Source organism: Athene noctua, chromosome 21 (assembly GCF_965140245.1).
Source record: "Athene noctua chromosome 21, bAthNoc1.hap1.1, whole genome shotgun sequence".
NCBI classification, from domain to species: domain Eukaryota; kingdom Metazoa; phylum Chordata; class Aves; order Strigiformes; family Strigidae; genus Athene; species Athene noctua.
The window spans coordinates 4,182,698-4,207,937 of NC_134057.1; the positions used below are offsets into that span (position 1 = coordinate 4,182,698).

A 25,240-nucleotide genomic window follows, 5' to 3' on the forward strand; every position below is an offset into this window, starting at 1 on the left:
GATGAGGGGTAACCATTTTAAATTGACAGAGGGTGGATTTAGATTAGATATGAGGAAGAAATTCTTCCCTGTGAGGGAGGTGAGGCCCTGGCACAGGTTGCCCAGAGCAGCTGTGGCTGCCCCCTCCCTGGCAGGGTTCAAGGCCAGGTTGGACGGGGCTTTGGGCAACCTGGGCTGGTGGAAGGTGGCCCTGCCCAGGGCAGGGGGTTGGGACTAAGTGATCTTTAAGGTCCCTTCAAACACTAACCACCCTGTGGTTCTATGAAATGCACTTTGTCTGCCTAAGCACATACTGTCCAAAAGTCTTCAGCAAGCCTGACTCTTAGTGAAAGATTTAAGATACTATAAAACAGAAAAAATAGACAGCTTGACTGTTCAGATCATGCAATTTTTTACTGTGTCTTCTGCAGGGTTATCCGAAAAGTCATTGTCTAGTAAATTCTGGGTTATTTTGTCTGCTACCTTGTCTGAGTGCAAAGACTTTTTTTTTTTTTTTTTGGTCTAAGAAACCTGCCATGGAGTTTCCTTCCATGCATTCTGGATGGAAGATCTTTTGAGAGCAGCTTTTAATTACCCGGAGCTAGCCGTACCACCATATGAAGAGATCCTCTTGTCTGGGATGGCAGTGCTGTGGATGTTGGGTAGGAGAGGGTAGAGTGAACCAAAGTGCTGATCCTTGTAACTGGGAATTTTGTGCTGGGGACAGCACAAGGTGGGAAGGCGCAGCTGGGGGCAGCCCAGCTGCTTGTGCTGGTTTATAAGGGTGGTGAATATGTGGCTTTAAATGCTCTGCATGAACAGCCTTTGATTCATTACAGGGTTTCCTTTCTGTCCCTGCAGCCTGTGACAAATTGTCACCACAGCAAAACAAGTCATTGGCTTAAAGTAATGGTTTTCAGACTGTGTTTTGTAGACAGGAAAAAGTTGGCTTCTCTGCGTGGGGGGTTTCTTTTAAGTCTTCAGGGTCTCTAAAGCTCACATTCTTAGGTTTTTCTCTTACTGTTAGAATTTTGAAATGAAGCCCAAGGTCCTCCTCCAGATAGCAAGAAAGAAGATCCTGGTTTGAGATGAGCAACACTGCAGCTGACCTGTGCTTGAAACATGAGACCTGTGAATCCGTGTGTGTTTGTAATTTGTAGCGTGTTGGTCTATGATGCAGACCGAGCTGGTCTTTGGCAACTTCACAATCAGACCCAATATCTGTATAGACTAGTTGTGTATGTGCCACCACTTTAATATCTGTTTTTTCATTAGTTTGAGGCAAACTTTCCATCTCTGGCATTTTTGCTTCGAGAGCTAGAAGATGAGTTGCATTTTTTTCCACTAAAATGATATCTATGATACAGACACAAGGAAGATCTGCAGGAATTGGTGTCTGCCTTATGCCAGTTGGTGTTTTCTTTAACAGGAGGACTGTCGCTGCAGTAGATGGCATGTGTGTGTGCACCAGGTATGTGCTTGCTGTATACAGGAGTTAGTTGCCTGGGAGTTTGCCCCACTCTGGTAGTTTAAACCCTGACAGCACTGAGATGTGGAGATGTTTCTTTGCACCTCGTCTTAGTCTGTAACTATGGGTTTCTATTTCTGTAATATATAATCCCCTTTTTTTCTGATGGCTGAGGTTTTGGTGGACCATCAAGTAAAACTCCTTCGTCTGCTGATGGGTATTTTGCTTTTTAGTTTCCTGGCTGCAGGGAGGGCGGTGGTGGGGGGTAGTGGTCAGGCACTGTGACTCCTCTGGTCCTCTGCCTGGTGGGGTGTTTGCTCCAGATCAGCACCTAAGCCTGTGTGCAGTCTGCCTTGCCGCCTTGGATGGAGCTGGGTGTTTGTTGCTGGCTTTTTCATGCTGGAAGTGAGCTGCTTGGGTTGTGGTCTGAAAGCACAAAGCATTAGCCAGACTTATCCATGTTCTTTTTTCTCTCTGAAGTTCAAGCTAATCTAGTAATGTGTTGCTAGAAAAGCAAGAGCAGTGGCTCAGACTTGCTTCTCCTTTTTTAGGGGGAACCAGTGGTCTTCTCTTGAATTCCCAAGAAATCACTGTCTGGTGGATGAAACACAGATGCTGTAACTTTTTGTTTCAGTAAGATTTTTATTTAAAATGTCTTTGGATATGTGCTATGGAAGTGTGGCTCTTTGAGCAGGAGAGGCATTTTCTGAAGAAGTGGCAGTGGCTGGGGTAGGTGATGTTTCTGTTTAAAAGCCAGAATGGGAAACGGGAAAATTTATGTACGGTGATACTGAAATTCAAGTCCTCAGTGGGCTCCCAAATCTTCCTTGTCAGAGAGGAAAAGAGGTACAGAATTCACCATGTCAAATTCTGAAATGATTTGCTGCCTGTCTACCACCAAAAAGAAACTTTTTCTGAAGCTGGACATGCATCTGCAGATAACTCAAGCCTGCTGAACTGTCAACTTTAGAGCCTAGTGAGGCTTTTGCTTTCTCCTCAGCCTACTTAAATTTTTCTCTTCCAGCATTATTTTCTTGAGGAACACATGTTTATTCATTAAGAATTAATGCCAGGTTTTTTAGAGCCAAGTGGGCCATAAATATCTCTTAAATCTACTTTAACTGCTCGAGGTTTATTTTTGTTTGTTATTGTAAGGTACATGCCGGTAGGTGGCTGTTGGCTGGAGAAGGGGCAGGAGCTTCAAGGACAGTCTTTCCATTTGGTACAAAAAGTTTCTCAGGAAAGTCACATCCCATGGACACAGATTGTGCAAGCCAAGTTAAATCACTCAGGTCATTAAGCAATTCTATGTCTGCTGCCTGTAACTTTCTACAGAAAAAGAAAAACGTGTTATGTTTTCTACCTCTCTGCCAACAGTTCTCTGATAAATCTTTGCTCTTCAATTCGGTGCAATTCTTTTCCTTCAGTGAAAATGCCTCCACTTTGGTGCAGCTGCTCATGTGGCTGGTTTGCAAAGACAGCCTGATTATTTGGGAGTAGTGATTGGAAAAAGAACATTTCACATTAGACTGATTAATGTACAAGTAGCTCATGAAACAGGGTCATTATCCTTAATAAGTGCTGAGATAAGTTTTTTTTTTGTTTGGTTTTTGTTTTTACAGGTCTGTTAGTTAATCTTCACCTTCTATGGAGATGATACTAGCGAGTTTGTCAGTTCTGGGGTTTACTGTAATGTTTTCTAGGTAGGAAAGCCCAAGGAATAGGCTGCCTTTTGAGGGTAGAAGGGGAAAGGAAAATTTTAACCAGAAAAAAGCAGCATTTAGCATTCATTTCTGTGGAAGATTATGGTTGCCACTTAAAAACCTACTGTGCTTAGGAAGTAGAAAGCACGTATTCTACTCTTGCTGAAGATGCTATTTTCAGTGCTGCTGTAACAGATGTGACCAGTTTGTTTTGTTTGGGTATGCTCATTTTTTTATTTGTTTCTCAAAAGGCTTCAGTTCATGGTGGCTGCATCTGCTCACAAGTCCTCTGGTGGCTCAGCTAATAGGTTGGATTTGGGGTTCCTGCTGAGCTTGCCAAGTGACGTTTCTCCTGCCATTTTAGTTGACACCAAAGCCTTTATCCTAAACATACTTTAAGTATTTGAAGGCACATGGGCAAAGATCCTTCTCCAGTGAGTAAACACTCCTGTCTCCCTCTTAAGGGAAGTCTAAGACCAAGCTAGCTATTGACCCACACCCTGATGAATAATCCAGTTGCACTTACTAATAATGCCTTATTAAAGCTAAATCAAAAGTCCTATGTGCATATTCCCAATTGACTTAGCACTGAAGACCAATAAAATTCTTGTAAAAGTCTTGTCTGTTTTAATCTAGGCTCTGTGTGGCAGTGCTTTTGGCTTGTGATGCTTCTCTGGCCCCTGTACTTGGGTCTAAGGCAAAGCTCCTGTGGCAGCAGTCTTGGTAGAAATCAGCATGGGTGACTTGTACAGCCCAAGGAAGTATGGTTATTTCTTTTGGACAGGACTTGCTCTCTCAGGATGATCTGAGGTTCCTAACAGACCTTTTGTTTTCAAGCCCTGAGAGCCTAGGTGTGAGTATGTGGAGCTTAAAAATAGGGGAGGAATTCGAGCAACTGATAGTAACAGAGAAACCTACATTTTCCTTAATTTAAATATAACTAATAGTAAGGATGTATGCATTAAATTGAGGAGAAGAACACCTGTGTATAAAAGTGGTAGTTTAATGAGTCGGATTCAAACTAGACGTGATTTTGCTCGTTTGTTTTCACTTTGTGTCTTACGATGCTAAATGATCAATTTGGCAGAATAAAGCGACTTGTGAGATGAGGATGACATTAATAATGGAGTCTTAATGGATATCATCCTGGTAAATCTTTATGGTAAATAAGCCCATCAATAGCAAGGTGATTGAAGAACACCAAGACATGTTGGTAGTGCAACATTAGACTGAATTTTAAAATACGTGATGAAATGCGGTAGTATGGCTTTAATAGCAGCTGCATTCACAGCAGAATGAGGGTCAATACTAAATCCTGGCTGTTTGAGAGACAGCACTGATCGTCCCCAAGGGGAGGAAAAGTGATGGTTGGGTGTAGTTACAGAGCTGTAGAATTTGGAAGTGTGCATTTTCAGGGCTGAGGATTTTAGGAAGAGGTGAACGCTTACTGCAATGACAGTTAAAAAGAAATTGCCACGCTATGGCTTAGGTTTCTGCTGCAGCCCTGGCAGCGTGTTATCGATTGATGCTTCATAGACTCTCCATCAGTTTGAACTGTGCTCCGAAGCAAATGTGATTCCCCTCTCTAGTGAAATTAATGTGGTTAAATATTGCCCCAGTCTCATACCTGAGAAGTAATGACTTTTGCTGCTAGATTTCATTTTTGTTCTCAAAACGGATTTATGTGTCTTAATAAGCTAATAATTTCAGTAATGTGAGTAATTTTTTATCTGAAAATTGCACTGGGTAAGGTGAAAATTTGGAGTTATGGGAGGGGAGAAACAGCAGGAGCAGTTTGGTCTCTTGGGGATGAGGGAAGGAGTGGATCCAGATGCCTTGGTAGCTGGAATCCGCCTCTGGGCACCCTTTGTATGAATTCCTTGACAAATCTCTCTCACTGGTACTAGTTTGTAAATGGAAAGTATGGAGAACTGGGGGAAGGAGAAGTCAGAATTAATAACTTAATTTTGGTGGAGGCAGATTTGATGTTGAGAGGTTTTCCCTCCGATTTATGTATCTTGGATTATTTTAAGTATTTCTATATTATCATTGGTGGTGAAACTTCTCTCCTGATTGCTTTGCGCTTTTCATTGTGTCTTGACTTTTCCGTCCCGTTGGACTTGTGTTGTACTTTTTCCCCACTGCATTTTTTCCTTCCCCACTTCCCAACAGTCTTCCTGAGAAAACAGAGGCAGGAGAGCTGAGGCCTGTGCTCTTGTGCTGCTGGCTCTGTGCTTCAGGGCACCCCACGCCTTCTGGAGGCAGCGTTGCTGACTTCAGTGAGCAGGGGTGAGCTATAACTGATGGGCAGGGCCTGAATGGGACATAGGTGAGGAATTTTCCTGCAGCGGCTGCTGGGTCAGGATGTCTTGGTGTGCTCTGGCAATGTAAAATTTTGCTTTTGAATAAACATACGACTCCAGAAAGCTTTTTCAGTTCTTAGTGACTCTGTCTCAGCCAGTCCCTGCAGAAGTTTTTATGCCTAAGCAATGCCTCATAAATGCAAATCTCTTTTTTTGAGATCTTACTACATAACAGTATTTTTCATTTAAGTTTACATTTGACATTTTGCACTAATGCGCGAGCTTACCAAGTCCTAGTAAAATTGTTCAAATAAAAAGTGCCAGTGAACCCTTCTCTGATTAAAAATTAAACACCTATCAGCTTATTCAGTTACTGTTCTCCCTCTTACATGCTTGTGCCACTGAGGCCAGCTTCAACATCAAAAAGCTGCTTTAAGCGTGTTTCATATTAAAAACTGAGCCTGTTGTGGATTGCTGGAAAGGACTACAAGAAGTTCAGTGCTGTGGGGTATCCAAGTGCAAAGAAGTCCCTTTTCCTGAGGCTGGGCTACTTAGTGCTTTCAGTCTTGAAACTGTCAGTTAATTAGGGTGCTGGAAGAATGGGAGTAAGGTTTTTTGTTCTTTTTTTGGGTATCTGAAAAAGGATGTGAGAGCGTTGGGATTTGCCAATTCTTATGTGCACTGAAAAAATCCAGGGCTGCACGTGATGCTCTGGATGTGGCAGGGGGGGAAGTGGAGCGCCTGTCTGAATTTCTTTGCAAAACAGGTCAGCAGACAGAGGATTGTTGTTTAGGGAAATAAAACATCCACATCAAGCCAGAATGTATATAGCTGTTGAAATAATTTTACATTTCTTCTTTTAAAGCGATCTGGATGTCCTCGGTTTGAATGATGCCCATTGTGTCTCAGATGGGAAGCGGTACTTTTCTTAATGGGTTTGTGGGTTTCCTGGATGTCAGACGCTAACACGTTTAATGCTGAATTACAAATACATGAGGCTTTATGCTGTTGCATCTTGCCAGCTGCATGGACCCATAGAGCAGGGCCCTGAGCCTTGCCTCATGGCCGTGAGAGCTGCTGCAGCAGCTGGGGCAGAAACACAGCTTAAACCACAGACCTGGGGCATGAAAATGTGGTGCCGAAGCGGACAGAGAGAGCCAGGTACCAGGATGGGTTGTCACATCCCTTTTGGTGGGCATTTGGGATGAGAGGTGGATTTTTTTTTATTTTTTTTTTATTTTTTTTATTTTTTTTTAGTTTTTTGAATGTTTGGCTCTGAGGTTTGGGTTTTGGTGGAGTAACTCATATTTAATAGTGGAGGAGACAGTCAACAAAAGTTTTGGTTTTAAATTTTCAAGTCTGTCAGCTGACCCTTCTGCTTAAAAAATAATACCCATGTCTTGTGGCATAAATAAAAGCAGATATGTAATTCCTTTCTAGAAAGAGAGCCCCAACTATTTCTTTTATCCAAGGATATTAATTTGATCTTTGGAAGTAACTGTAGAGCTGTTCTGAGCAAGCACTTAAGATAGGACTGGCTTATCTCTTAGAAACAAAATTATGATCTGGAGATTCCTTGTAGCAGTAATGCTAGAACATCATGGTAACTTCTATGTTTTATCTTTATTTTCAGTATTTTGCAGGGTTTTTTTCCTCTGAACTACCTAGTTTCATCCCGTTTAAAATCATTTATTGCGTTAAATCATGCAAGGTTTGAGGTTGTTTCTTATTGTAAGCTGTAATCACATCGGTTCTTGGTAGTTTTATACTTTATCTCAGCTTTATTCCTTATCATACTGCAGTGTTAAGCTTTTCATTGCTGTAGTTAGGGCAAGATGCTCATTTTTAATTTTTTAGAAAGTAAGCACCAGCTTTCTCAAGTGATCTTGACTTAAATGCCTGGAGCTTTTAACAAAACATATCAAATATCATGGTGCTTTTGGTTTAATTAAAAAAAACAACCATGAGAGTTTGTAAAATTGCAATGGAAAGCATGGAAAATTCACCTTCCAAAGTGCTTTTTTCTTGTTCTGAGATAAGGTTACTCTTTATTTTAGGGTTATTATGGGAACTGCCTGCTTCCAGCTCTCTCGGGCAATTTCTACCAAGTGAGCACTGTCTGGATGAATGTCCCAGCACCATCCGGGATGGAGATTACTTGGACAAAGCAGATAATTTAGTTTTTCTTAGGGCTCAGACAAAGCAAACATTTATGCAGTACTAAAGCCAACAATCTGAAATTTTGTAAAAATCTCCTCAAGCTCAAAAGTAAGCACTGTGAGGCTTGATTTTCATTTTGACTGATTAAATGATGCTGGCAACACTTTCCTTATCCATTACATCTTTTGCATATAAAGCTGTAATTAGGACAGGGAACCCAAGTAAGGGCAACATTAGCTTCTTGGTGAAAATAACACTTTCAGATTTTTCTCTGCATATGTAACAAATTCATCCCTGGAGATGAGATGGAAACATCAGGTTTGTGTAGGGTGTAAATAACTTTAAATTTGAGACAAGCTGCTTTTCATAACAAAATCTTCTGTTGTTCAGAACTGCAATAGATAGAATAAGCGCTGTTGGCTGGCTGTATTCCATTAAAACTTTAAGCTTATTTATTTTTAAAGGAATAAACAAAATGTTAATGCCGGCTGCAAACTGGGTTTTTACCAGTGCACAGTTGAATATAAAATGGATGCTCTTCAGATGGACTAGCTGTGAGCAGGGAGTTGGTGGTACTTGCCCATAAACAGGGGTGGTGAGGAACAGACATTCCAGAACTCTGTCCTACCCAGCAAGAGCAGTGTTGCCCCCTCCATCCCATCCTGCTGTCGCCTGCTGATGCTCCATCCCACCTCCCTTGTCCCAGAACTGTGCGAAACGCTCAGATATGATATGAAAAATCACTGACAAGAGATTTGCTAATGATTTTTCATTATCTATGCTTTCCTTCCCCTCATTACTTATTTCTTGATTGTGCTGAGAAGCCTTCAGGCGCATGTCCACCACTTCTTGCCTTAAAAGATATTGAGCTCTGGCACTCAGAATTATCTGCTGAATATTTTATATGTGTCTTCGCTCCCTCTTCCTCTCTTCCCCTCTCTAAGTTCACATCACTGGTTTGCATGATGAAATCCTGAGCTTCATGTTGCTTTAACTGGCGGAAAAGGGTGGCAATGTATTCAACTCTTTATAGCTGAAATGGCCTAACACACCACACGTGAGATGTGTTTGTGTAAAACAGTCCCAAGATTTTCGTTAATGGTTTAGCAGAATGGCACGGTGACATCTTGTGTTGCAAAAGCAGATAGAAACCAACAGATGCAACTTTATTTTTGTGTTCTGTGATTATTTGCTGGCTGGGAGTATTTGATTAGAACAGGAAGAATGGGAAACAAAAGGAGAAAATTGGGCCACTGCTTCCCTGCTCTCTACTTCCAGTGTTTTTGCTGGTCTTGAATTCTTTTACCATGCTGTTGCCAATTTTTTTTTAAGGCTGACCCTGCAATTGGAAAATTGAATTTGCATCAGTTAGAAAGAAAACCTTTATTTCATTAAAAGATGCATCACCTTTTCTTTTTCAAAGGCAACATTTATCCTTTGCCTTCAATCTTGTGAGCTAGCAAAATTGCTTTGTCTCCTGTAGCTGGTGTGTGATGAGGTGACATTTCTGTGGTTCAGATTTCGCTGTTGTAATAATGTTGAGATTTGTAGCTCTGGTTTCCCATTTGTCTCTGTACCGTTGTGTGTGTTACAGAGTATGGATTGTATTTTACAAGTTTTGACACTTTGAAACTTGCCCTAAACTTCAAGTGGAATATAAATGTTTTGCTCCAGGCTAACTAAAAAAGTGATTTAGGAACAGTAGGGTTTTCATAGGGAAATTTAAAATAACACGGTTGGGTTTCATTTGGTAGGTTTGCTTGTTACTTGGTTTAATTTGCCTTTTAAAATCCAGCTGTGTCTCTCCCTCTAGCCAAGGCTTCTTATTCGCTTTAGTTTCTTGTAAGATCTACCTACATCTTCCATGCCCTGGCATTTGAGTGGGACAGTGCAAATATTTCCTCTTAACGAATTGTGCTGGGGAAAAGCTGAAGAGGAATTTGAAAAACGTTGTAAGAGCAGCTGAGTAAGTAGTTGGGATGTGATAGCAAGGTGTGTCAGCCAGGTGTATGCCAGTATGTGGTACTCATAATTTGGTATTTATTAGGTTACACGCCTATTTCAGAACAGCTCATAAACATCTGTGACAGTTATTTTCTGTAACTTTCCTATTTTAGAAAAAATGTGAGGAAATTTCTGGTTCAGGGTCAGTGTGAGAGTCCCTGACTGGAAACCGTTTGTTGCTTTACTAACGTGGTGTTCTTACTTGACAGGATGTTTCGCCTTCGATTTCTTCCCATTGCAGCAGGGCTGTCTTCTGTTTCGCGGCGTTACCTTGGGACAGCACATCACCCCAGGACCAGGCGTAGGCTTGTGGTGGCGGCTTTCGTAGGGACAGCTGCCACGACAGCAAGTGCCAGATTCCTTTGGCAGAGGTAATATTCTTTGTTTGTTTGGTTTTTATTTTTTTGCCCGAGGACTCAACGCTGCGTTAGTCCTGTGGTAAGTACCTGCAGACGGGTTTAAGATCTGTGGGAGACTTTGTAAAGTGTACTGCTTGTCATGCCTCTGCTGCAGGGAAGGAATGGCTGTTGGTGACTCCCTGTGGGGTGCTGCTTTGCTGCTGTGAGTAGTCAGAGATGTGAAAAAGCTCAGGGCTGAAGAGTCTTCCTCTGTAGCTGTCCTCCCGTGGGCTGTTTGCTCTTGGTGGGGTTTGCTGCCTGGCTTTCCCCTGTGTGATGATGCTGTGTGGTGTGTGAAGAGAAATCAGTTGACTTGACCAAGCTCGGTGAAAATGTCATGCTTTGAGCTTCTGGGAGGGCTGTTAGGGACAACACACTTGGCCAGGGGATCCTGCTTGGGTTTTCTTTGTGTTCTGTTCAGAAGGGCACAGTCCATCTTTTGGTGGTAACGTAGCTGCATGCAGGACTTTATGGGTTTTGAGGGCCAGAGTCTGAGCACACCTACTCATGGGCCGTGAGGCTCAAAGCTTGTTTCCATAGCTGTGGGAAGAAGGGGGATATTTGTGCTTGTCTGAGGTGACCTTCACTGGACCCTGGGCCCGTGTCACGTTAGAAGTATATCAAGGGCTCCCTTCTCTTCCCTCAAAACGTGGCAGCAGCGTGACACCAGCAGTGTTGCTCAAGCTCATGGCTGCAGTTGGAGTCTGAAAAATCAAGTCTTCACTGAAAACCATATATTCCACTGAAAACCTTATTCTCATTGCAATATTTAGGTGATTTATTGCTGGCTCTCTCCTCACCTGTGAGGTGGCTAGAAGGCTCTAGTTTTAATGCAACAGGAGGAAGGTGATGGTAATTTTTCTGGCTGTTCCTAGAGCTGTCAAACCTTGATATCTCCTAAAAGGAGTTGCTCAGGCTGAGGAAGAACACCATGATCCAGCACAGTGAATTCTTATGCTGCGTTTTGCTAATAATCTGCAGTTTTGTAGTGCCTCTTTATCCCCAAGACCTGAATGCCTCTGCGGGGATGGCCAGGATAACACCCCTTTTCAGGCAGGAAAGCGAGCAGGGATTTTTCCACTTAAAATATCTTCAGCATGACTGTAAAGTAGGTAGGACATCATGTCCTACGTAATGCTGTCCCAAAGACAGTGAGTTAATAACTCCCTCCTGCAGCAGATTCACTCCTGCTCTTGAAAACAGCCAAATTGTCAGTTGTTAGGTTTGCCTTTTATCAGGAGGAAGGTGCTTCCTGCAGCAGAGAGCTGCTAATGGTATGTGGAATGCTAGGTCAGGGGTGATTTCAGGGAGTGATTTTTGGCTCCTGCAGTACTTGGCTGTTCCTTGGAGGCCCCTGGGCAATGTGGCTGGGCTTGACCTTGCTCAGCTGAGAGTGCTGACAGAAATCGGATACAGGAGAGGGGCAGCCTCTTTGGAGTAGCTGGTCTGTGATCTCCCCAGTCTTGATCAATCTGGAGAGATTTGGCTTGCTGTTACTATTTGTTTTCTTTCCTTGCTCTGTCTCCTTTATCTTTTATAAATTCGTAAAGCACTAAATAGAATTGTACAGACTTTAAAGTATTCCTTTCCTATATGAGATGTAAAATAAATCCACATGTCGGTAACTGTAAAATAGAAGTGCATCCAGGCTTATGATATTCACGTAATTAATTACTTGCCATCCAGCTGTTGAATAAGAGGAGGAACAAAACTGATATATGGTGTAGAATATACTTCATACTGACACCTGTAGAAGTTTTAAACAGACTTTCAAATAGGCATTTTAACGTTGTGTTTAAAGGAGTGAGTGATGAAGAACTGCAAGTCTCCTTTGTCTTTCACAATACATAGATTGGGTGTTTAGTACAGTTTAAGAATAAGTGTAGGTGATCACAAAATGTTCGTAGTGACATCCTGGGTTATTCAGGTAGTTACATCCTGAGTTATTACAATAAGTAGCAGTAAGTATAATGAATTAGTTGTAAAAGGTAAATATATAATACATGTAGCACAGGGATCAAATAAGCCAAGTGCCATTGAAAATGTAATTTATAGACTACAAAGAGAAACGTCCATGTGCATCTGAGTATTTACACTTAGTAATAAGCAATTTTGATTTATTAAATGTTGCAGTGGTATTTAAGTGGGAAGCAAGATTTGGGAGGTCCTTTGCATAACCATTTCTGTTGGTGCAGTTAGTCTGTCATAGGGATGACTTATGATGCTTGTTTGCCTTTGGTTAGTGGAACAGCTGTGCTTTTGTTGTGATATGGAACTCCTGCCCTGCACAGTTAGTCTCTGAGGGGTCCAGCAGTCCCGAAGTGTGGCTCTCTTAGCATCACAGAGAATTACTCTCCCTTTGATTTACTGTCCCTTTGATGGCAAATGACTCTGAGGAATGTGTGCCTGCTAATATTCTGCTTAACCTTGGGTGGTTTGTTAATGAGTCGAGGCACTTCATTGCCCTCTGAGTAGGAAATGCAGTAAGGGATGCTCTCCTGCAGGCTGTCAGTGAAATTTTCTTCTAAGGTGAGTGTTGTCTTCCCCTTCTTGTGTTCTTATAAATATTATTCATTACAGTGAAGGCATTAAAGATGTAATAGGCTGAATCAAGAAGCAGTTGAAAAATCTTACGCTTCTTAGGCTAGGTAAGTAGATGATGATGCAGTGTTAGAGGAGGAGCAGTAATAAAAGGAAAAGAATATCTGACTTGTGGGGTTTTTTGTCATTTGCATAAACCCTTATGTAAATGCCCCAACTCTTCTCTACTGCCATGTTGGGAGCAGCACTGCATCACTTATCAGTACTTAAAAAACCTCCAAACCTTCTATTTCAGAACAAATTTCCCATACTTCTGATGATGGTGAACCTTGCTGAAAGGGATTAATATGGTGGTGAGCTTAGCTTTTCCACTACTTAGCATCAAGAAAGACAGGACTTCTCAGGTGGCTTCTGTCATTTGTAACCCAAACCCAGTGTATTTCAGAATGATTCTGTACGATACACTTAAGCAACATCAGAAGTCAGTGCTGGGGCAAGAGAGCCCCCACAAAGGTAGAGAAGTCAAGGATTGGAAAGATAGATATAAAAAGCCCCAGTGGTTGTATGATGCAAGACAGGAAGGACTTATTTTGTGTTTCATAAGATGGGAGGTGGGTTGGTGGGATCCTCATGTTTGATCTGCATCTGTGCATAGCCTTCTGCATAGCCATCTGTTGCAGGCGAGTGTTGGTCTTGTTGCCTTTGCTGTCCTCTGGAGCTCCTGCTGCCTGTTTTTGGTGGAATATATTTCATAGAAATAATTACATGACAGGAGAAGCTAATGCTGCTCTGTTCCACTGTGAAGAATACTTCAGCAATGCAAGTAACTGAGCTTAGAAGGCTAATGAAATTTATCCGTTCTAAGCAATAACTTAAACTCTGAGGATCTCCAGCTGGCAACAGAAGCAATTAACTATCTGGGCATTGGTATAATGAACTGAATTAATTAATTGAAATAAATCTTGGTGTAGTCATTGGCTAATCTAAATGAGACATTAATATATGAGTAGTACTGAACCTCACAGTTTGAGGCGAGCTTGATGTTTATGAAAAATACTCTGTTACTAGCACTCATGTAAAGCTTGTGTTCTGTATTTGTAGTTCCAAATACCCATTTGGAACGTTATTAAATGGCCACAGATAGATTCATGTCATAAACCTTCCTGGCTGACTCTGTGGGCAGTGGACATCTGTAAGCACTTAAACTGGCATTTCAGTGCTGAAGCCTGTCATTCAGTCAACCTAGTATTGAATGAAATAGGGGAGCAAATGTACCTTTGGGGAGCACAGAAGGACCTCTGAGTGGAGTCTTACCAGTGCTGCTCTTGAATGACTGGAAGTACTTTAGTTATGCTCAATTTCTTATCCTTCCACAAATACATTAGCAGTAAGAATAAGGGCAAGGCATCTGTGTTGCTCTGCAGGTTGCTTAACAAGATCCTTTGCTACCAGCATGTTTGTGTCTAATGCAGTACCCAGGCTTACTTTCCTGCATTCCCTTGGCCTTATTCTGTGCTCTTCTGCCCTTTGTCCTATCCTGTGCATAAACTGAAGTAATTTAGCTTGAGATACCCCTCTCCCAGCCCTGGCGCAGTATATTCTCATTTCTGTTACAAGCTCTTCTTTTTCAGGCTCCACTCCTCACCAGCAAGCTAGGCCTTTCAGGTTCTGGATGCCACTTCTGCAGATTTCATTCCATCTTTACCATTTCTTCCTCTCTTCCTCCACCCTTTTCTCCTCCGGCCGTCTTGTATCAAGTGCCCAATTGCTTTACTGGAAGGTCCTTTGCAGGAAAGACCCTTCATCTTCCTTGCTCAGCTGACCTTCACTGCTTTTTGTGTTTGGCTTTTTTCCATCAGTGCTCCTGGAATTAATTTTGAAGCCTAGATCAGCCCTTAGCTAACTCTGTTTAAGAATGCATTGCTTTTTTGCATCAGTGTCTTAAGGGCTTTAGAGTAACTTGCTTAGAATACATTTTTAATGGCAGAATTGCTGGAAATATCTTACGCCAGCTGAAACTGAGGCTTTAAAAATCTTTGTTCTAGTAAAACAAAGGAAACCACATAAATCACAGCCAAAGGGGGAGAAACCTGTTTTATAGCTATAGATGTGTCAGGTACTACTTAACCTGATGTAGGAGAGAAAAGATGAAAAAATGTAGGCATTATCCATGTGAGGTTATTTTTGAGAGCTCTGCTCCATTTTTTTAATTCTTTGTGAAAGGTGACAGATTCAAGAGACTATCCTTGGGATTGCTCTGCTGAGGGTTTTCTCCTAAGGCTTGAAGGCACATTGATCTATGAGTGGTGTCTTGAAAAAGCATTGTGTCCTTTCAGGTAGCTTTTGGCTTCATAATTTTACCCATGAGCATCAGGGGAAGGAAAGAATCTGATGCTGGGGAATGAGCCAAAGTCAAAACTGGACTCAATTAGGGAAACGTCTGAACTACCGTGGGGGGGAGTGACCTCAGCTGACCTGCAGAGCTTAAAGCACAGGTATTGCCCTGAGCCTGCAGAGCCCTGGCGTTTGATCACACATGTTCATAATACCTTATTCAAATGTTGCACAGCAAAGCAGAGCAGGGATTTGTGCAGGGAAGCCAGGTGGAAATGCAAGACACTGCTTCCCGAATTGTCTTGGTTTGCTGTGACTTTATGGGGACAACACTTTGCATTCTGTGTCTCTTAACAGGGTAAGTGTTGTTTGAACCCTGGATCTTTAATGTCACTGGAGCCGGTACTTTTTAATCTTTTCTTAAAAATACGGGTGCCCTCTGGTGGCCAAGTTCACGCCTGCTGCTTCCCCTTTGCACCGAATAACTAAAAATACCTGCTCACCTTGCCCTCATCCCAGGAGCACGTTGGCTGCCTTCCAGTAGCTATCTGGAAGGCAACTTCTCTCCAAGAAGTCACATCATTTGGGAGGGCAGTAGCGAGACTAATTTCCTGCCTCAATAGAAGAAGCACAGAAATTGTAAATACCTTTTTTTTTTTTTTTTTATTAGTTCCTGATTTGGAAGTGCCAATGCAGTCATTGAGTGTCATACTTTTAAGGTTCTAGCCTTGTCATGACTGTCACTTCCTTATGACGTTCAATGTCCATCACCACCTGATGGCTCAGCTGCCTTCTGGGCTGTGATAAAGGTTGGATCTGCAGAGAGGAAGCAAGGGAGAAAACCAGGGATGGACGTAATGCTCATTAATTAAGACTTTAAAACAGAAGTTAGCCTAACCTTGGAGGGATTTTTTTGTTGGTGTTTTTTTTTTTTACTCTGGCAGACTTCAACCTCACCTGTCTCCTGTAGTTGGCTGTTGCTGAGACTTGCTGGTGGAAGCTATATGTTCTTTGGGGTTTTTTTGCGGTCTAGGCCACATATGGGATCACGTGTTACTGTTGCTTCTGAGGCCCGTTGAGGAGAACAAAAGGCTTGTGAGGTTGAGGAGGCTTCCTTTAATGTGACATAGCCCATCAGTTTTCAGTCTGTCAAAATGGCTGAGGGATTGCATGAGGTACTGGCTGGGAAGGGAATAATGCTATTAAATACCCGAGAGTAGGAGCAGAACAGTTTTTAATTGGTATTAATATAGACATAGTGGGGAATTCCTCCCTCCTCGACTTGCAGCTGAATTTGTTGGGACTTTTGTCCCAGGAATGTGAGGCCAGACTCTCAGAAGCATGCAGCTGTGTGGACGCATCCCAGGCTGCAGAGCAAGAAGTGGTACCAGGAATGACCTTCTCTGGTCTTCCAGTTGTGAGCAGTGGTATGACCTGAAAGCTGTGATGTGTTAGCCCAGTCTCTGATCTCCTGTGATCCTCCCCTGCGGTCTGCTTTTAGCCAAAGACCAGGTTTCATGGGAGTGAAGAAATCTGAAGGGATCTCATTTCCCCCATAAAGGGATCTTGTGGCCCACATACCTTTTCATTTTATATGGAGTATATTCAACTTTCTCTTCCATCTTTCTGTTTTCTTATTTCTGCAGGGCTTACTTTCTTCTGAACTAAAGTTGTGAGTTTTTTCCCTTGTATGTTTTAGCAGTTATAGCATTTTTCTCACCCTTGGGTATAAGGTTTGACTACCCAATAAAATAATCTTCAGCAGTTAGTAGTTGTCATCCTAAGTCACACTTATTTGTATCTGTTGATCTTGCTCATAATTTCCAACTGAAAGTCAGGCTCATACACACCCTCAAGTATTGTTAAAAAATAGTATTAAAAAAGGGGAGAGAAAAGCTGTTCTGTGTTTGAGGACACCTTAAAAATCTTGTGGCATCAGAGACTGCTTTGCCTCCCTTATTCTTCCAACCTAAGATTATTTTTTTTCCTTGAAAAGAAATGCTGGTGAGTGACAGCAGTGAGCTTGCTGGTTTTTGGAGGGCACCAGGGTTACAGAACAGGATGGCAGCTGTGATCCTTCTGGGTTCATGTGGTCATCCTATGCTTCTCACCGTCTCTGCCAGCCTCACAGTTTTATTCAGTTACCTTGCTTTGCTGTGCTGCCTGTGTGCCCAGGAGTTGCAGCTGTGACTGAAAGCAACCACCTTTTTTTTTTTTTTTTTTTTAGAGGGAGTGCAAAAAAAGGTATTGAGCCTGTCAGCCTTCAAAGTACGGTTTGGACCAGGAGAAGTTCAAGGGAGCAGTGCATTTGAGGGGTGAGGAGCACAGGCTCGATTCTCTCTGTGCGTGGCAGATGTAACCGAGTGGCAGCTGCGTGCATCTGTCAGGGCTGCAGCTCAGGGGTACAGCCCCGTACCCTGCTCGGAGTGAGCTCTGTTGGGGAATGTAAGCAGCATCTCCTGGATTAAGAAACTAACGTATTTATAGTTTACAAGGAAATTCGGGTAATGTTGGTAGGATGGCTCCAGTGTGTGTCGTTAGGGTTGACGGCCTCTGTGAAGCAGTTGTTCTCTGCAGCCTATCCGGGAATCATCTCTAAGGAGCAGCATGGTATCCCCCCGATCCGAGTTACCTGGTGAGACTGACCGAAAACCTTTTGGGTTCATCTTCAGGACAGTCCCCTTGAAGGGGCTTAAAGCAGAGATCCTCACTCTCTGGCTTGTCCATCTGCACCCACATGCTGGTGCCTGTGCCTGAACTGGGCTGTGGAAGAGGGGAGTGGGAGGGAGCGTGAGAAATCAGCAGGTCTGCTGCCAAGGCAGGGCTGGGTGACTCTGAGCTAGTCCTGACAGGCAGCTGTCTCACTATTTATAGCAATTTGCGGGTGATAGAGAGAGCACTGATGGAATAAATCTTCCCTGACAGCTGACTCCAGTGTTCCTCTGTCCTTAACATTAAACTCTTCCTGTGTATGTATGCACAGGCTTCTCCTCCTCTCCCCAGTGTGTAAGTCTCTTCCCTTATGATGTCTTTAAGCACATGTACTGCATCTTATGCTGGGCCAAGAAAACAGTCCTGCAGCAGCTGTTTCATATGTATTACAGTTATCTCACCTTCCTCTTTTCCATCTTTCTTACAGCAATCTGACTTATTTAGGTCAGTTTTTCCCACAGTGTGTGTTTCAGACCCTTAACCATTCTTGCTGCTCCCTATTGGATCTTCTCGGGTTGGTCCAGCAATGACTCCTGCAATGTCCAGCAGCTCACACCTTGCGGAGTGCCCTGTCAGTAGCTGAAGGTGCTTTCTGTGGGGAGGTTCCTGCTGCTGGCTGGGGTGAAAGGAAGGATGTGCGTATCTTGTGGACTACACTGCTGTCTCCTTATGTTCTTGGACCTATTTTAGGCTATGGCTGACATCCAGAGATGTCTCCTCAATCTAATCGTTCATGTTCATCTCTGGAACCTGCCGAAATTTTGGTGTGTTCACTGCAGCTCTTGCCACAAATCCATTGCGCTAATTTACGTCAGTGTCAAGTACTGTGAAAGATGGGGAAGGAAGCAAAGTAGTAAAAAGTCTTGTGAGTGGCATGACATGCTGAAAAATTGGGCTGTGAATCTTCATCATTTCTGGTTAATTTCTTATTAAAGTTTCAGCTAACTAATTTAGTTGCTGAATACGGTTGAGCTGAGGATGAGACAGAACTCCTCACTGTTTTTATGAATGTTGTGTCCAAGCTTGCTTTCATATTTCAATATGAAAACCTGAAGTTTTAAGTAGCTTTTAAGCCTCACTCAGATGTTTCCAGATGTTTACATACAGGGAGAGTGGCAACTCTAGTCAACTGAAGAACACATCTGTCAGGGAGGATTCCTCTCTTCTGCTCCTTGTTTGATGGCAGTGTCCTTCCTGTCTGAAGTGCCCAGCTTGCTAGGTCTCTTACTTTTCTTCTGAGACTAAACAGCATCTGATAGCTAAGTACTTCTCTACTGCCTTCGGGATTAGAATAACAACACTGTTATCTGTGGCACAAGGCTTTGTTATTTTAACACGCTGTTCTGCTTCTGTCACTCAAAGAAAAATACTTCATAAGTGAGGGATGGTGATTTCTCTAATTGGAAGACCTGCAACTGTGGAGCATTGTGCCAATGCCTGGTGTGAGTCCCAGGATCCTTCGTGGATGTATATCCTATGGATGCGTGCGTTTGGCTTTCTCCAAGAATGATTTGCCAAGTGAGAATTTAGAGTAGTCCTCTGTGGTAGCCAGGTGGTTTTCTTTGGGGACGATGAACCTCATCTTATGTTTGATTGTTGGCTTTCTCCAAGGATTAAAAGAAGACATAACTAAGTAGTTGGGAAATATGGTCTTTGCCTCAAATTCAGGGGGAAAAAGATACCTGAAAAGACTGTGAGAGTTGAAGTATGGCAGCTAGGATCTGGGGCAGGCATGGGCCATGAAGACAGGCTGGCAGCTAGTCTTGGCACACAGTGAAGGGAGTCTTTGTGTTTTCGTTTCCCTTTTGTGCAGAAGCTGTAGCAACAGGCATGCCATTGGAAAGGCAGCCTCTTCAGAAAAGGAGGTGGAGAGTCTTCACTTGCTGATGGCAGTCCAGCAGTGTGGGTATTTCTGGAGCTATGGGTTTTTTCCAGCTGTACTTTGACATCTGCATTGAAAGGCTCCTTTATGTGGGCACAGTATGGAAGCTGCAGTTGTTGGAAGCCAAGGATTTCAACAGAGGATGGTTGTGAAGGATGTATAATACACAGAGTAGTAGCTGTATGTAGAGAGCAGATCTTTCAATGGTTAATTCAGGGAGTAGTTGTGACCGTGGCCTGGCAGGTAACTGTTTAAAAACTTGTTTGAGAAGTAGACTACTAACTGCCTTTATTCTCATAGCTCATCTTGCTTGTATGCTGGGATGGTGATCTAACTGTAGAGCAGAGTTAATTACCTGGATAAACTAGAGGTGGGGAAAAAAAGCCAACTGTATTCAAACAGCCTACGCCTGTATTGCTGTAGCCAACTGGTTTGACAGCGTGATGGATTGAAGGAATGCGTAGGATTTGCTGAAAATGTCTTATTTTCTATTTCATCTATCCCTTCCCTGGTTTGTTAGTTGTCATTCAAGCATTACAGGAGCAAATCTTTACTGATACAGCTATTCTCTGGCATGTTTAATATGGAATAGCTTGGTTGTGTAGATAAGCAATCAATTTTCTACTGCTGTTCTGTCCCCAGGACCTTTTCCCAAGAGATTTTCTCAGAGCTACTTAAGGCTGGTGTCCTGCCTACACAAGGGCTTTCCTTGTAATGCTGGTGTAGCCTCATCTGGCCACAGTTTATTCTAGCAAACTACGTATCAGCCAAAACCACAACTCCACAAGGATGTGCCAGTGCTGATTAAACCTTCAGGAAAGGCTTTAGGAGCTGTGCCAGCATGGACTTCATGCTCCAAGACACAGATCAGCTGCCTGGCTCTTCTGGGGAAATAATTTCTCTATCTTAAGATTCTTGGGGAGGACTCAGCTTTGGATCCTGTCTCCGAAAGATTGGTGCAGTGAAGGTCTTAAAGGTGGTGCTTTGCTGTAAGACTTAAGAAAATATTTTGTCAAGTAAAAGCTCAGGACCTTTTCAGAAAGGAAAGGCTGGTGTGTTAGACTCCGTTGTGCATGGAAAGGCATGATGAGTACTGCTCTTCACCAAGCACTAGTGTATTTTATTAAATCAAACCCTTGCAACGGAGTTGCATTCTGTCCCGGCATGGACTAGAAACCTCTGCACTGCTTTAACCCGGCTGTAATGCCATGGGTTATTGCATTTCAAAGCAATGCTGGGATCTTGGTGGTTGTTCAAGTGCTATTGGTACTTTGCTGAAGTAGTTATCACAATATGAACAGAAGTTAATTTGCTTTCATTGTGATTTATTCTTAAGTATGCTCTTTGGGAATTTATTCTAGAATAATCAAGTTTTTGCTTCCCACTAGTACTATGGACGGAGATGAGTTCTTTAGCCCTTCTCTATCCAGTACTGTGACTGTTAGTCAATTATTGGATGCTGGTGAGGAGTGAGTTGTTATTTTTTTGGGGTAGCTTTTAAATTAATTGAAGGAATACCTGCCCTCATCTCTTCTTCTTGGAAGATGGTGTGCTGAGATTGCTGCAAAGCTGTGTAATGCTGGGGAGACAAGCACAGACTCTTCTCTGTTGAATTTTACATACCACAGCTGTGTTTTCCAGGAAACTGGTAGGATGAAATATGTGTAGCCTTTTGCTTAGAGCTTGGGAGACTTCAAAAATCTTGGTTTGTTTTTGTTGTTTTCCCAAGGCAGCCTTTTTTGAATAAACTCACACAGAGGTAAATGACCATGTTCATAGTTCCAGGGAGTACCAAAGTACCACCAGCCTTCATCTTTCTGAAGACTGCTGGCCAGGGAGCGGCACCTAGCTGTGCGTGAGCCCTGTACCCTGTGATTAGCCCAAAACAAATCATGGGGAATGCAAGTAGAGGCAGCTTTGCTTAAGTTACAGGCTTGCTAGGATGTTTGCCTGAGCTGTTTGAGTCCTTTAGAAAGAGAAATAATTTTGTCAAACCGTTTGCTTTGTTGCTTGTGACATGTTAATGTATCCATAGAGATTATATTTTCACTGATGTTAATGTGGTCTGAGCTCTGTCTCATTATAAACCACTTTACAAGTAAAGCATAAGAAAGCCACAGCATTGTTTGGCTTACGGATTTATCCTGCTTTTTATTTAACCACCCTGTTGCCAGTTGCAATTCTGCAAATTGCTCACGTCTTAGACTGAGAGATTTTGGGTATTGAGTCTTGGTCTACAAACAAGGTCACTGAAGATCTTTGTGTTTGAACCGCAAGTGAAAAGGGGTGCTTTGCTCTCAGAGAGTTGTATTTCCAGCTTGAGGATAAACAACTCCAGTTGTCACAAATCCTCTGTGGCACTGGAGTTTAGAAGACTCATTGGTGGAAGAGGGAAATAAAACAGCATGTCACTTGCTGGAGACAGAAAATAAATCAGTTGAGCTGAAACAAAGAGGCTGTTCTTTCTGAATCCTGGAGTGCTGATGGTAAAACACATTTCTATCACTTTATATAAATCTTTTTTGGAGAAGCAGGGGTGGAATTTAGTGTTAGAGGAGGTATGGTATGCCCTTCTCAATCTTCTTGCATGTGTAGTTTTAGGGAGAGGGTATGATAATTCACTTGAGTGATTTCTCTGGTGGCTTTGGGCTGGCAAAATGTACTGTGATAATTACTTTGGATTTGAAGGGGGGTGGGAGTGTAGAAATTTGATTACAGCAGGGAAAAACACCCAATATTCCAAGGAGGCTGATCATTTCTTTGCTTTTGCTTCGCAATCCTCCATGCTGAATTGTACCAGGTGTTTCATTCAGGGAGAACCTCCCAGGGCCATCTTTGTAGCCCTGGAATCCCTCTCAATAATTTCCTAAACTGGCCTTTTCTTTTCCCTTGTACAGGGCATACGCAGAAAACTCATCCTCTGTAAAACATGATCCAAGGACTGAGCCGAGTGAGAAGGTGAAGCACGAGGAGGAGGAGAGCAGCAGCAGTGAGGACAGAAAGGCTGTTGCGTCGGGTGATGAGGAGGCCCCGCCGGAAGGGAAGAAGAAGAAGCGTTCTGGGTTCAGGGACCGTAAGGTACCAAACTTGGGTGTGTTACACTGCAGTGGAACAAGGGAGAGAACTTGCAGAACGCTTTATTCGGACTGTGGCACAACACATGTACAGAGTCTGGTTTTTGCTCTGTACTTGTCTTTATTTTCTAAGGGAGCTTACTTTTGGAAACCTCCTTTCTTGGCATGCTCCCCTGAGTTTCTTCAGGTTGAAACTTAGGTGGAAAACACAGTACACTGATCCTCTGAAATGGAGACTACTTTTGCCATCTCCAGTTGGGTGGCTGAGAAGTGGCTCACTGAGAAATCAAAGCTCCTGCCATGATGGCTGTTAGGATGGTGCATGCAAAGCAGGGAATCAGTGCAAACGCTTTAAAACCATCTAGGGCATCCAGCACCCTCGTCTCTGAGCCCACGTCTTTGCATGTGAACATACAGAGCATACGTAGGAAGAAGTAGAAGGTGAATATGGAAGGGGTGGTTATAGGAAAGGCATGTTTTAATTTTTCCTTTAATTATTCTATGTAGGCATAGTTGTTGAAATCCAGCCTCGCTCCCCATTCATGGTTAGCTGTGTCTCTCTTGATGCTTATGCCTATTCAATTGTCATACCAGACACATTTTCAAGAGGAAAAAAGTTTGAGTAACAAACTATATTTCTGAGTTGTGGCCTGCCTTCACTGTTGGGCAGTCCTGAGAGCTTTGGGCTCCTCAGAACTCTCTGACAACTAGTATGGTACTGTCTGTAACCACTGTTATTACAAGATGCAAGATTTGGTCTGATGGAGAGTCCTGTAACTGAGAGGTGGCAGACAGCAGTGTTTTATTTTTTAAACCTGTCTGGGTGTCAGTTTTATTTGGCTGTGTTTGATGATTTAATATCCTTGCAGTGCCAGAGAGGAGAATGGGAGTATATGCTCTTCACAATTTGTTTCTCTATGATTTGCTTCTGATAATTATTTTTAAGTCCGTATCCTGGAGGCTGCATTTCGTTAGCTGTTAAATTGTGGATGATCATATATAGTGACTTAACAGCTTTTAATAAAAAATTAATAGCTGTTTTGTTTGAAGTTGCTGAGTCATATTCTGTTCTTGGTTAGACTTTATTACACATCTTGAATATCCAAGTGACTTGAGTTGGGGCTCCAAACTCCCCCTGTTGTGACATGCTGGTGACAGCTCAGTGAAGTTATGTTGTAAGATACTATGCTAAGATGTTCAGAATTGTCCAGGAGTATGGGTTCTCAGCTTCTGCTAATTTTCTTGGCAACCGGGTGTCAGGTATTCTGTCAGCTTCAGCAAAACTTTGACTCTTGCCAGAACCACTCAAGAAAAGCAGGTTATTTTTCCCAGTGTCAGCAGATGGAGGCAGGTTGCAAAGAGCAAAGAAATGATCCGCTTTCATCCACAATCTTATTGTTAAAAAAGAACATTTCTTGATACAGTAAATATAATGATTGATTTCTGTTGTATGTGGCTGGTAACTTCTGTCTAGGGAAGGCGGAGAATGTTTGTTTGCAGGCGAGGACTTTTATTCCAGTCTTAGGAGACATGCCTGTGTTGACCAGCTCTTTCCTTCCCATACTAGGCAGGGAGGAATGTGGCTGTGCTTTCCAAATAAAATGTGAGCCAGGCATGGAGGGTGCCCAAGAGGTCCAGTGGGAATGACGTGCAGCCTGAATCCCTTCTCAGTCCACAGCCTGCCTTCCTCCTACAGTGCCTGAGTTGGGAGCAGCAATTTCAGCAGGGAGAGCACTGCCTAAAACAAACCTCACAATATTTTTGCCAACATAAGCCCTTTTCTAAGGACAACGACCTGTTGAAGAAGACATGGACCTGTTCAAGAGAGTCCAGAGGAGGCCACAAAGATGGATCAGGGGTTGGAGCACCTTCCTTATGAGGACAGGCTGAGAGAGTTGGGGGGTTCAGCTGGAGAAGAGAAGGCTCCAGGGAGACCTTAGAGCAGCCTTCTAGTACTTAAAGGGGCTACAGGAAAGGGGGGAGGGACTCTTGATCAGGGGGTGTAGGAATAGGATGAGGGGTAAGGGTTTTAAACTAGAAGAGGGCAAATTTAGATTAGGTATGAGGAAGAAATTCTTTGCTGTGAGGGAGGTGAGACACTGGCACAGGTTGCCCAGAGAAGCTGTGGCTGCCCCCTCCCTGGCAGGGCTCAAGGCCAGGTTGGATGGGGTTTGGATGGGGTTTGGAGCAACCTAGATTTAGTGAAAGGTGTCCCTGCCCATGGCAGAGGGGTTGGGACTAGATGATCTTTAAGGTCCCTTCCAAGCCAAACCAGTCTGTGCTTCTCTCCAGTCTTAAGACAGAATGTACCTTCTGTGATGCACCTTCTGTGACCTGAATGCCAGTGCTGCTTTTGCTTGGTTTAATGCAGGATGTAACTGGTAGTCTGACAGGTGCTGGGTTCTGTGTTGTTTGAGCAGCTCTGTTGTGGGCTTGGTGTTTGATCAGCAGTTGCCCTAGTGAGTCATCTGAAGAGGTATGTTTGAATGTTTGCCGTTCAGATGACAGAAGCAGGTGTGCCCCAACTCCTGACTCAGAATCAGGGCTGCTCCCAGGATGTGCTACTCCCCTAATCAGTTGTGTAGAGCCTAGGGTATTCTTGACTATTCTGTGTTTTTTAAAATAAAGGAACATCAAAACCCACAGTAAAAACCCTTTCCAACTCTTCCATAATTAATTGAA

General features: G+C 43.0%; 1 protein-coding gene across 3 annotated transcripts in view; it reads left to right on the plus strand.

The window, feature by feature from the left end:
* Positions 1-25,240, plus strand: part of MICU1 (mitochondrial calcium uptake 1) — a 111,033-nt gene that overhangs the window by 4,584 nt on the left and 81,209 nt on the right. For 2 of the 3 annotated variants that reach the window (XM_074924400.1, XM_074924397.1), the window contains exons 3-6: positions 1,409-1,450; positions 1,999-2,080; positions 9,827-9,988; positions 22,382-22,562. In XM_074924400.1, the coding sequence (XP_074780501.1) occupies positions 1,429-1,450; positions 1,999-2,080; positions 9,827-9,988; positions 22,382-22,562 (447 nt within the window). In that variant the 5' untranslated portion in view covers positions 1,409-1,428. The remainder of the gene's footprint in view (positions 1-1,408; positions 1,451-1,998; positions 2,081-9,826; positions 9,989-22,381; positions 22,563-25,240) is intronic. The other variant, XM_074924401.1, reaches the window with a different exon arrangement.